The 12,572-nt window shown below is 41.5% G+C and overlaps 1 protein-coding gene across 1 annotated transcript; it reads left to right on the top strand.

Annotated features, from left to right (window-relative positions):
* The first annotated feature begins 298 nt into the window (after positions 1–298).
* On the top strand, positions 299–12,400 carry LOC127005892 (ATP synthase subunit gamma, mitochondrial-like). Its single transcript, XM_050875236.1, has 6 exons — positions 299–451; positions 2,102–2,288; positions 2,786–2,967; positions 6,761–6,904; positions 8,528–8,748; positions 11,859–12,400. The coding sequence occupies exons 1-6, from the start codon at positions 417–419 to the stop codon at positions 11,957–11,959; spliced, it is 870 nt and encodes a 289-aa protein (XP_050731193.1). The 5' UTR covers positions 299–416; the 3' UTR covers positions 11,960–12,400.
* The last annotated feature ends 172 nt before the right edge of the window (positions 12,401–12,572 follow it).

Raw genomic sequence — 12,572 nt, 5'->3', positions numbered from 1 at the left:
ATGGTTGTACTGTATTATTTATTTTAAGTAGCCATGCCTACCACACACTGCGGCTCTCCAAAATTATCGCTTAACCATTATTCATTTTACGGTAAACTGTTTGACATGTGACATAGCAAACATGTCTGGCTTTCTTTTGGCGTCTAGTTTGCAACAAAAATATAAAAAAGGATAAATCAATCGTTTATCAAAGTAAAATAACAGTTTTATATAGATAAAGGAACGTATCTTGTGTTCTTTTATAGTGTTTTAAGTGTACAACAGATTCCTCCCTATTCCTTTGATGTATGACTGCAACAATAAGCTGTCAATCAATCAATAAAAACTAATTTATATAGCTGAAGGGAGGGAGGAGGGTTGCCAGAGTCCCCGGTACCTCGGCTTCTTGTTGTCCGCCGCTCTGGGTCGCCGTCAAGATGTTCAGCCGGAGCACTCTCCTCGTCCCCTACCAGTACGTAAACCGCCTAACACTCCATATAACTAAACCTCGAGTGCCTCAGGTCATGCAGGAGAGGCGAGTCGTCGAGTTAAGGGCTGTGCGTGGCGTTAAAGGCTGGTAAAGGTTAAGGTCGCCTCCCAAAATGGTCGGCGGCCGGCTCGTCAGCTGATCCGCCGGACGTCAACATGGCCCTTTGCCTTGGCCGCTGCCTCCGCCTGGCCCTCGTGCTGGCCATGACCGAGGCGCGGGACCTGGGGGTTGGTAATAGTTGATCTCGGTGATCTTCAAAAGGGCACAGGAGTCCGTGCTCATGACGGTGCCTCGTCTCCGTTTCAGTCATACTAATATTATTAGATGTTGGCACCGGGCATGGCTGTGTCCTCGGTGTTTACCTCTTGTTACACCCGTCACCCTCCGAAGGTTGACACAATTCATAAAATTATGAAGGATTCGTGCACCTCCATCATCACCCCCTTGAAAAACATTCCCTGGGGATTATTCACGAAAGGGTTGCCTACTAATTTCGAGATACTGACTGCTTATTTCTGAACAAAGTATGATGCTGCTGATTATGTAGATAGTATTTTTCTCCGGAAATCCCTAAATTATTAACTTTTCAATGCCTTTTGTTCACCTGCCGCCACAGCCGCAAAATAGCTTGCAGAGAGGTTGAACTTGGGGGACCCGTGGAAAATGGGGTTTTTTGGGTGGGGGAGTATATTTAAAGTTTTAAACTACTCCAACCGAACTTTACATAACCTAACCTCTAACGGGGTGGTTTCGACCCCCCTCCTAACCAGGGGGGGTGCACCCCCCATGGAACCCCCCTCCCACATGTATGATGTGTCGGTAAAACTAGAGGAGTACAACAGTATGTGAGACCTTGGAAAGATTATTATTTTGATGGGGGCAATATTGAAGGCGCGTAGTGAATATGCAACTTATTTCTGCGAGGAGGTATTTCTCGCAACACTGGCTGGACCGCCGCTGCCAGAGGAGGCTACCCTTTCGTGAATATTATCCCATTCCCTGCTTATATTGCAACGACGACACAGCACCAAGCATATCACAGTAGTAATAAAAAATAATACCTAACAAATTTGCCATCTCCCAAAGGGGGGTGCTTTGTCCCCCTTGACCCCTTGTTCAGCTGTTTCAGGTTGCTTTATAAACTTTCAGAGGCATGGACTGGTGAAATAAAATTTATTATTATGTATTATTATTATTATTATTATTATTATTATTATTAATATCAGAGTCCATGGACATATCCCATTTATTTAATCCTCAAATTCATTAAATGATGGTTTCACTCAATGGTCGTTGTTCAAGAATGCAACTAATCATAAAGTGGGGATGCATGTATTGGTTTGCATTATTTTTTTTTGCGCTCATAATAACTTCGGAGAGAGATGGGAAATTTGGGAAACTAGTTATATCCACATGGAAAGAGTTGGGAAATTAATTAAAAACATCAAAACTTACCAGAAATAAACAATATCAATTGCTATTGTGAGTCAATCACACTCAAGTACTCATTATATTGACAGATCCTTTCAGTAATGAGGCTTTCTATCCAACAAGTAGGGTCTGACTTAAGTACTATTTATCTTTAGTTACTGTCTCATTTTGAAGATACCTCACTAATTTATAAATTTGCAGTGGGCAACAACAGGTGCGAGGGATGGCCACCCTCAAGGCCATCGCCATGCGCCTTAAGTCTGTCAAGAACATCCAGAAGATCACCCAGTCCATGAAGATGGTGTCTGCGGCCAAGTACGCCCGTGCTGAGAAAGAGCTCAAGGCTGCACGGCCTTATGGCGTTGGCACCACAGCCTTCTACGATAAGGTACTTGATAACAGAAGTTTGTATATAAAGTAGGGTACAATATCATATGTTGAGGCTTTTGTACTTTGAAAAAAAAAAATTCCAAGGATATGTTTTTATGTGCCTCAGTTTGTGCACTTTTTATACAATGAAAAATTTATGCGGAGATTGCACATTCTTCCGTTATTTTGCTGTCTCATTACATACACATAGGATCATACCAGTGCACTAGTTATCACATCCTCAACAGAGTTTTCAAGTCTTAAGCAAACTGGACCATGTTACAATACACTTGTTTCTCATACTTCTTCACAAAGGGTGTGTTTGATAAGTAGATAGATATAATTGTTGGTAATTAAAAAAAAAAAAAAAAAAAAGATTGGGTTTCCTCTACAGTGACTGTAGAGGAAACCTAATTTAAATATATTTATTGTTGATTAGCAAAGTTGTACAGTTTGTTCATATTAATAGACGAGATTTTATAAGCCATTATAATTTTTATGTTCATCCCAATCAAGGCTGAGGTGAAAGGGGAGGAGGAGAAGCCCAAAGAGCTGATTGTGGCTTGCAGTAGCGACCGTGGCCTTTGTGGAGCCATCCATTCAAGTATCTGTAAGCACATCAAGGCTGAGTTGGCTGCAGATGCCTCCAATGCAGCCATCTTGTGTATCGGAGACAAGTCTCGTGCTCAGCTTGCCAGGTTTGTTCAAGGATGCTTCGCTACTTGAATAACTTGGGAAGTAATAAACAAAGGGTTTATGGGTTCCATAAATATTTTCTTAAATATTTTATAGATTATGAAACAATGAAATGGGTGTGGGTGTTCTAGTATTTGTTTTATTTATGTAGCTATGTAGAATATACATTTAATTGTCAGTGTCCCCAAATCACATAAAAGTAATGTTGAGAGTCTGAGCAGCCATGTAACCATTCTGATGAGTGTTCCAGGCAAGAAATAGTCAAGGTAAAAGGGGGCAGTTCCTTACCTCTAGGTCTTGTATTGGAAGAACTATGTCCCTCGTAGTCATTACACCACACAATGTCATGGAGTAAAGACTAGCTATATATACTGTGGTGTTGATATAATTTATGGACTGGTCACTAACTGGACCCATGATTTCACATTCAAAAGACCAGCAGAAACTCACTGATCCACCTAATCGCTATCTTTGTCTGCTTCATTTCCTATACACACAGAAGACCGCTAAGGTAGAAAAGGAGAGGTTATCTAGTGAAATTCTGTTCAGACTTTTATGGTATCAGTTATTAATACCTACAGCAAGCAGAGTTTTTCAAGTTTTAAAAGGAGTGCAAATTGTTATTCATACATTTTTCCCCTTATTCTGTCTTATAAACTTCTTTCTAACTTAACATTTGTTAGCTATTCTCATACTTCATCTCTGTTTTACTCTGTTTGCATTCAAAGTCTCATAATTTTACCTATCTTCTAGGTCATTCTGCCAGCTTCAGTGGCACAATTTCTCTTGACCATTTTTGTCCCCTCCATCTTCTCAGTTTGACCATACCACTTAATTACATACGTCACCTTTCATGTGATTAACCCTTAAAGCGCGGGCTTGTTTTGCCATGCCTGTCCTCCCACGCGGGCATGTTCAGGCAAAAACATACCCAACTTCAGCCTTGCATACCTTTACTCCTACTTGCCTCAGATTACTGAATGAAGAATCATTGTAAAGTACATACCCTTACCTGTCCTTTGATGTAATTCAAAGTCTATATGACCATTGGTAGAGCGAGTACGGAATATTGAATAAGATCACTGAAAACGCATTATTAGAGATAGTTTTCCACCCCTAGTGGACTTCCCTTCTTTGATTTAGTAATAAAAAGCATAATTTTTATACAGTTTATGTGAAACACACTTAAAAAAACTTAACTTCCGGGGCTTCCTGACGCCCTTGATTGGTACTGAAGTCAAAGGGTCCCCATCTTGTGGATGAAATTCACTGGAAGGTGAGAGGAGGTGGGATGTCTAGCAGACATCTTCCAAAGCAAACACAAGGCATACACTGACTAAAAATTAGTCAAGGGAGCATGGTTGAATATTGTTTCAAAGAAAACGACATGCCTACTCTAGTTCACCACAAACTAATTAAATTTGACAGCACGCTAAGTGAAAAAATGGCTTGTTGACTATTGTCGACACCCTCGGTTTGAGCCCAGGCACCAACTGTCGACTATTGTCAATACCTGCACTTTAAGGGTTAATGGACCTGCATCTCCTCATTCCCATTCTTTGAACCGAGGCCACACTCTAAGCTTCATTTGGCCTCTATGCTCATTTCCATCTCATTGGCTCTTAACTCTGTAGTAGGTAAGAACCCATTACCATGGAACAGAAAGCAAGTGTGATATCATAGGTACCCCAGTTTACCTTCCCCAGGCTTTCCCAGGTATCAGCCTGCTCAAAAGGGAGGGCGAGATGGGCACTGATTGCCCCTGCTGGGGTCAAACCTGGGTCCAAGGATTCAGAGCTATGTATGCCAGCCACTACACAGAGGCCGTGTCCAGCACGTTATATTGTATTATATATATGCAGGAACTCCCTGCTATTCGACATTTCATTATTTGGTCATTTGTAAATTCAACCCCTTTTTTATTTCAACATTAATCTCACACTATCTTTCATTTACATTTCACATTATGCAGGGGGCTTCATGGTGCAGTGGTTAGCACACTCGGTTCACAACCGAGAGAGCCCGGGTTCGATTCCTGGGCGGAGTGGAAAAATTTGGGCAGCTTTTCTGAAACCCTACGCCCATGTCCACCCAGCAGTGAACGGTTCCAGGTAATCGGGGGTTGTGTTCCGTAAATATAAAAATACATTATATAACTACCTGCTTTTTTTAAGATTTTTGTATTAGGCTGTATGTGCATTTTTGGACAAGTGTCACAGCACATGGTGTGTGACAGCATGTATGTTGCCTCCTCCTCTCCACCACCTGACCCTCCTTATTTTAGGAACTGGGGTGCTTCTCTACCTTCATTTAGCTCTGGGCAGTCTGCATGGATACTAAGGGTCATTTATTTTAAATGTCCCATTTATATATAGGTCAAGGAAAAAGAAAAGTGTTCATGAGGCAGAAAGTGGGCTCATCCTTTAAATGTTGCAAGACCAGCCGCTGGGTCTTTGTCATCATTGTATCTTACCAAAAGACCTTCCTTATGCTTGGATTGCACCTTATTTATTCATTCAAAGATATGTAAATGCTTTTTTAAGAGAGGGAAGTAATTTCCTTAACTCATCAAGGTCTCGGTCCCTATTATACCGACTAAAAGAGGTTTTACTGTATAATATCAATATCCACAGCCACCCCTTTTTGGTGTTGATCTTGAAGAACATGTTTCCTGTCTGATGTGGCCTTTGTGTACTCATAATTAGGAACATTTTCTACTTTAGAGGAAATGAAACTGTTCATGATATTGCTATGAAAAAACTGTATATCTGTCCTGTTACATTTAATCCTTTACTAAAGTTATGAACTGCCAATTCTGGTGGCACTTTCTGGACCATCTCCCATTCCTATGCTGTCTTTGTGGGGTGTCAAGGTCACTGATGATAAAATAAGGAGAAACATTTTAAGATCTCCCTTCAATCAAGTCATTTACTTAATTAATCATTCTTCAATGTATACTTGTTGATTTAGTTACTACCACTGCAGATTACTAATATAACTTTTTTCATAAATGCTGCAGAGGGGTGACACTCTCAGGAGGGTAAATCAAACCATAGTACCTTAGCTACTTACTGTACTTGTAAAGCTTGGTGCTGATGGTTAATTTAGCTGTAACCAAGAGTATTTGTTAGTGTTTCAAAGTTTTAGAAAATTGCCATCTTGCAACACTGCTCTACTGAAGATACTTCTATCCAGTATCTGACAGCTTCACACAAGTGTGTGTTTGGTGACCCAGTTACCATCCCTGGGTAGTCTACATTGGTGATTCTTGCATACTCCTTGTAGATAATGATATTTCTTCTGCTTTAGTAAAATATTTGGTAATGTTTAAGGTAGTTCTTGAAATTGATAGTATTATTCAAACAATTATCTGTAACGGAACACGTCACAAGTGAGTTTGTGTCAAGTGATGTTAACGTCATGACCAAGTAGAAAAGTAACCCAAGTGAAAGTTACTTATGTTTCATCATTACTTTTACTCGGACAAATTACAGTATTTTTTTTTAGACAACTGTACAGTATAATGTTGACAGATGTGTAGAAGGACAAACCATTTCTGAAGGAGTTTGTGTTGATTAATGCACAAGGGGACAGTCCTTTTAAGGTCAGAAAGTATTTCAGAAAAGTGCATCTTGTATGTAAGTAGAATACAGAAACTATTGAAGGAATAATTATGATGCAGATTATTATATTAGATTTATATAATTTCATGCAGTTTCAGTTGTGTTGTTTTCCACTACTTGGTGCTTTCCTTCACCCTTACAACATTTACTGATTAAACTTGTTTTACCCCAGAGTACTGTCCAAGAACATCATTGGTCAGGTGGGAGAGGTGGGACGCAAGCCGGCCACCTTCGAAGATGCTGCCAGAATCGCTACCTTCATTCTCAGCTCTGGATATGATTTTGGAAAAGGCAAAATCATATACAACAGATTCAAGTAAGTTTGTCTAAGTTTCAATTGGACATAGGTCTTGGTTATTTTGAGTGTTGGTGGGCTGATCTCTAACTTCTGATTGTTTCATAATTCAAAAGCCACTTATTAATCAATAGCCCAGATTTCATGGGGGCTTCGTGGTGCAGTGGTTAGCACACTCGGCTCACAACCGAGAGAGCCCGGGTTCGATTTTCGGGTGGAGTGGAAAAATTAGGGCGGCTTTTCCGATACCCTACGCCCCTGTCCAACCTCGGGGGTTGTGTCCCGTCTCCTATAATTCCTTCCCTTTCTGTCTCTCCGGGATATGACCACAGATGTTGCGCCGACTAAACAAAACTTTCCAACTTCCCAGATTTCATGAAAGCTGAACCAACCAATCCCCACTTCTTATCTGTCTGCTCGTAGCTGTAAGCCTGTAACACAGTGTTATACCTTTGGTCCTGCTGACTGTTCAGGGTTATAAATAACTCTTGCTTTTCATGAAGCAGAGGTAACTTTTGCATGCAGTAACGAGAAAAAAAAATAGATCCATAAGGACATCATCTATTTAGGAAAGCTAGCCCTTAACAAGGGTATAATTACTCTAAAATAATTAAAAGGGAACTTCATAATTTATTGATGCCAATTCTTTGTTTGTAGACATCACATGTCGATATTTGTGCTCACAGTTCCTTGTTTTTATTATAATGGGATTCATTTACAATCTACTTCAAAGTTCCCTTGCATTTTGCTTGAAATGTATAGCTCTGAGCGCTGGGAATCAAACCTGGGCCTTCAGAATGTGTCGGTATACCAACTGAGCCACTGATGAGCTAAAAGGTCACCTTGCCAGCAGCCACTTCAGCTCTTAATCTGACACCCCAGCCCCACACAAAAGTTGTGTAGAAGAGGTAACCCCACTCACACTTATGGTAGCTGGCAAGGCCCTCACAGAATGGCACAGCAATAATGCTGTGAAAAAACTTGAAATGTACACCCCTGAGTGCTAGGAATTAAGCCCAGTCCTCCAGAATAATGTCAAGGCAGCGTACCAACTATTCCTGTCACTCAGGGGTGTACAATTCAAGATTTCACAGTTATTGCAGTTTTTCTGATGCAAAAAAGCACTGTATGTGCAATTTTGGGTTGATTTAAAACCTTGCCTAAAATCCCTGCCAGCTCTCATGAGTGTGACCTTTTCTTTATGTCCACAGTGTGGGACTGGGGTGTCAGGTTAAGTGGCTGAAGTGGCCTCTGGGACAGTGACCTTCTTTTAGCTCATCTGTGGCTCAGTTGGTATTGTGCACTGACTTTTATTCTGAAGGCCCAGGTTTGATTGCTAGCATTCAGTGGTGTACATTTCAAGATTTTTCACTTATTGCAATTGCTCTGATTCCCTTGCATTTTTTCCTCAATGCATAATTTTGTTCCATTCTAAGACCAAAGTAAGGGAGTTCCCAAGTGACCCAGTTATCAGATATAGTTGAATCTGTCCCACAGTCTTAAGTGAGGAACTCTCAATTATGTTCCTATGTTGCATAAACACTTTTTATTATAGCCACTGAAATAAGTGTAAGGATAGGTTTAGTTTTTATATTAATACATGATAAAACTTTTTTTTTTTATTTTTTTTTTTTTTTTTTACAGGACTGTGGTGTCATATGACACATTGGAGCTACCTTTCTACACAGCTCCTGCCATTTCTTCAGCTGAAAAGATTGGTGTTTATGATTCTCTTGATGCCGATGTAGTCCAATCCTACATGGAGTATTCTCTGGCATCGATGCTGTTCTTCACCCTCAAGGAAGGGGCTTGCTCAGAGCAGTCCTCTCGTATGACAGCCATGGACAGCGCCAGCAAGAATGCCGGTGAGTTTGGAAGTGTAGATGTTCCCTTTCCAAAACCCCAATTTTTCTCCTGTCTGGTTAATGGTGGACATATTCATACTTTCCTTGGATATTCCCATTTTCTTATGTATGTCCCATCATATTACCATACCAGTCACTCCTGTTCTTCCTCTTGAAAGCTCTTATCAACCTTATCCTCATATTTTGTTCTGTATACCCTCAAATACTTAGCATTTTGAACTAAGCAGCCTCTTATCATTACATCTATTCAGCTTTTGTTGCACATGTCCATTTGGACTTTGGCTGAAATACTATGCCTTTCCATTCATGGTTTCTTATGGATGTGTGGAGACTTGATTTAAGTTTTAAGTGGATTAAGGACTTTGATATGGGTGATATTAACAAGAAAGGTTTGATAAATTTATGGGTATGGTAGAGGATATTGGGTGTCATGTATTTGATGTGGGAAGCTATACTAAGAAAGGGGCCATCATGCATTCAGTATATGGGCATGGAGCTGCGAAATTCTGATTATGGGCACCCACGATTTGAGCCCAGCTAGTCACTGCCCATGATTATGTGCACCCACCCTTTAGCAGCTAAAAGGTGGCTGTATATATCTGTAGAGCAGCAGAGCAAGTATAAATAATATGAATATGTTTAACAACACTGACATGGGTGTATAGGGGGGTTGGATTGCCAAGAAGGCTAATATCAAGGGGTTCATATACCATATTTGGTGCCTCAAATTGTAGATAGGTGTAGATGAAGACTGAAAATTCCCTGCGGTGTGAGAGATCCAGAGGTGACCACCTCTTTTAATCTCATTATCATCACCTTCCATATGTGCTCGTTGTTGCTACTGGTGTCTGAGGGACTAGAAATATTGTTGTTTTGATAACTCTCCATGGGATTCTATCAACAATTTACAAATATTGTTGTTTTGATAACTCCATGGGATTCTATCAACAATTTACATCAAGAAAGTAGACTTCTTTAGATAGTGTACAGGTAGTCCTTAAGTTATGATGGGGTTGGCTCCAACAGGAGTTTGTTGTAAGTTGAAATTTACATTAAAAAATAAATTATTATTCAAATGTCCGGCTGGATGGAGCAGTGCTCCCCCATCTCCTACCCCACCTCTGTCCTCATGTGCTCACCTCACTTGAGCCCTGCGTCCAGTTGATCTGTTAAGGTGTGTCCACACGGTCGAGCACTGCCCGGCGGGCACGAGGGCTTTGACTGTCAGCGGGTACATTTAGCGGGCAAAGCATCGAATTGCCTGTGCCCACAGCTCATACAGGGCACGGGCAGTGCCCGCAGTTTTGACATCAGTATGGAGCGACGACACTGCCAGACGCACAACGTGCGTAGGCTCGCTACATATTATCTAACCTTCATGTAGTCATCCTTCAGAACTTCATATATAGCTTGGCAAGTTTCTGGTATGATGGCGGATAAACTCTGCTTAGATATCCTCGTGCTATATTGGAGGGATGTGTACGAACACCGACTAGCCAGAAACCTGAGAGTTGCCTCCAGACATGCTGCAGGTGCAATGTTTGCCTCATATTTGTATCCTGCCTCATTATGTAAGGTTCCACTTTCACCAGGAGTGTATAAAAGGTGTTGATGTCCATCCTCATGTAACTGACAAAAAAAAAAATTCCATCCTGTAGTTCACGCAAGACAATCACAAAACTACCCAAAACCCCTCGTTTTTGCAACCACTCCCTGCATCATACACTTTTCCGTGATCTCTTCAGTTTCTTTTTTATGCAGGCATCAATTATAATTGCATAGAGTGCAATCTTCTTTTGAAGTATGGTGCGCACCATGGTGATCGTACCGCACTACAAACAGCCCGCTCAAAACCCCTGCATTACTGCCGACTACCTACCAACCAGTTGAACCAGTAGCTCAGCCCTGTGGACAACACCATGGGCAAAGTCCGCAGGCCTTGCCCTGTGAGGGCAAGGACCGCCGGGCACTGCCCGATAGTGTGGAGCCTGCCGGGAATTGCTCCATCTGGTAACACTGCTAAAAAGCGGGAGAAATACGCTCAGCGGGCAGTGCCCACCAGACAGTGCTCGACTGTGTGGACGTGGCTTTAGCCACGCAGCAGTACTCAATGTGCAGTCAAGCTGTAATCTTTTGGCAGCATTAACCAATCACCCCACCCAGTCATTGCACAAGGGAGGGGGGGCAGTGTTTATAAACAAAGAACACATAGTAGTTATAGGAGTGGTCAGTGTCATCTTGGCTTGTGTGAATGTTTCATTCAACTTTGACTGCTATTTCTGGTAAACCATAGCTATGTATGGTGGTGGTGCTCATCTCGGTCCCATTGACCTTGTGAACCTGTGGTGGGAGAAAACCCATTTAGCCTGACACGGCCAGTGCTACATCCGGGATACCACAGTTTACCTTCCCCAGGTTTACCCAGGTACTCATTTATTGACCATCCTGAAGGGAAGGATAAAGAGCTGGGTGGGCTTCATGCTGACTGCCCAGGCCTTGATTTGAACCAAGGCTCGTAGGATCATAGTTAGGGGCACTAAGCACTGCACTGCTGAAGTGCCGCAAGAATACTGTGAGTGAGCTGTTGTTGAGGGATGCCATTTTGGTTGTGCTCAGCTGATTGACTGTCCAGTTTGGCTCAACCCCCTACCTGCAGGAAGTGGTGGGGACTAACGGTTGAACCGAATGCAACCGAGACTAGTAAACAGTTGAGATAACTGGGTAGCCTCACTCCAACCGTGGTTGGCTCACCTGCTAGCTAACTGGTATCTGCTAGATCTAGCAGTATGCTTGTATAGCAGCCTGCAGACCTATAAACTGATATAGTAAGTAACTACCAACTGTAGTGTGAGTAGTACTTACAGCTTAGCTGTGAGTTCCACAGGCAACTGAGGGGGAACCATGGGTGGGCTTGCCCAGCCCACCCATGGTTCCCCATTCCTTCCTGAGGTCAGTGGCAGGGTAGGAGGCGCACCGTGTAAACTCACAGCTGCTTTACATGTGGATGGATATTTAAGATGTCACCTCATTACTTCAGTGTGAGCACTCATAAGTCACAAACATCTATAAGACAAGCTGTAGCAATTTCCTAACAAATTTTCTTCTTCCAGGTGAAATGATTGACAAGCTCACCCTGACCTACAACCGCACCAGGCAGGCTGTCATCACTGGAGAATTGATTGAGATCATCTCTGGTGCTGCTGCTGTCTAAATGGGATGTTACATCAGCTATTATTTTGGTCAATCATTTATTTCAATAATGAATACAGCTTCATGTTTTGGGGGATGAAATATATAAAATACAATATACTGCCATAAATAAAGAAAGAACTGGAAGGTACTGCCACCAACCATCTTAACTATTTAAGTCAGTTTTTTTTTTTTTACTCCATATGACCTCTTTCAGTTTGCTTATGCAAAAGCCTTAGCAATACATTACTATGTACCAACAAAATAGGAAACTGCAGTAGTGGCTGTGTTGCTGAGTCACACTTAGATCACATTCTCAGCCCAGTTTAAATGTGTGAAAGATAGTGCATCATCTATTTATATCATACAAAATGACCTCTGTGTCACTCAGCACTCAGCCACTTGTGTGTAGAAAGTATTGTACAATTCCTTATGTTATCTGTAAAGATGACTAGACAATTTTTTTATGAAAATAATTTCATTTATTCCTACTTCCAATGCAAGGTATGATATAGTGCACTAAACAAAATATATTATAATACTTGTATCTGAAAAGATTAGCTTTTCTCTGTAGTGTTTGTCACCTCACCGGGCTAGATTTTTCTCTAATTTTGCTCACAGCTTTATTTGGATGC

Source organism: Eriocheir sinensis, chromosome 3 (genome assembly GCF_024679095.1).
Source record: "Eriocheir sinensis breed Jianghai 21 chromosome 3, ASM2467909v1, whole genome shotgun sequence".
In the NCBI taxonomy this organism is placed as follows: Eukaryota; Metazoa; Arthropoda; class Malacostraca; order Decapoda; family Varunidae; genus Eriocheir; species Eriocheir sinensis.
The sequence above is the reverse complement of the archived record's forward strand: the minus strand, read 5'-3'. Positions and strand labels throughout refer to the sequence as shown.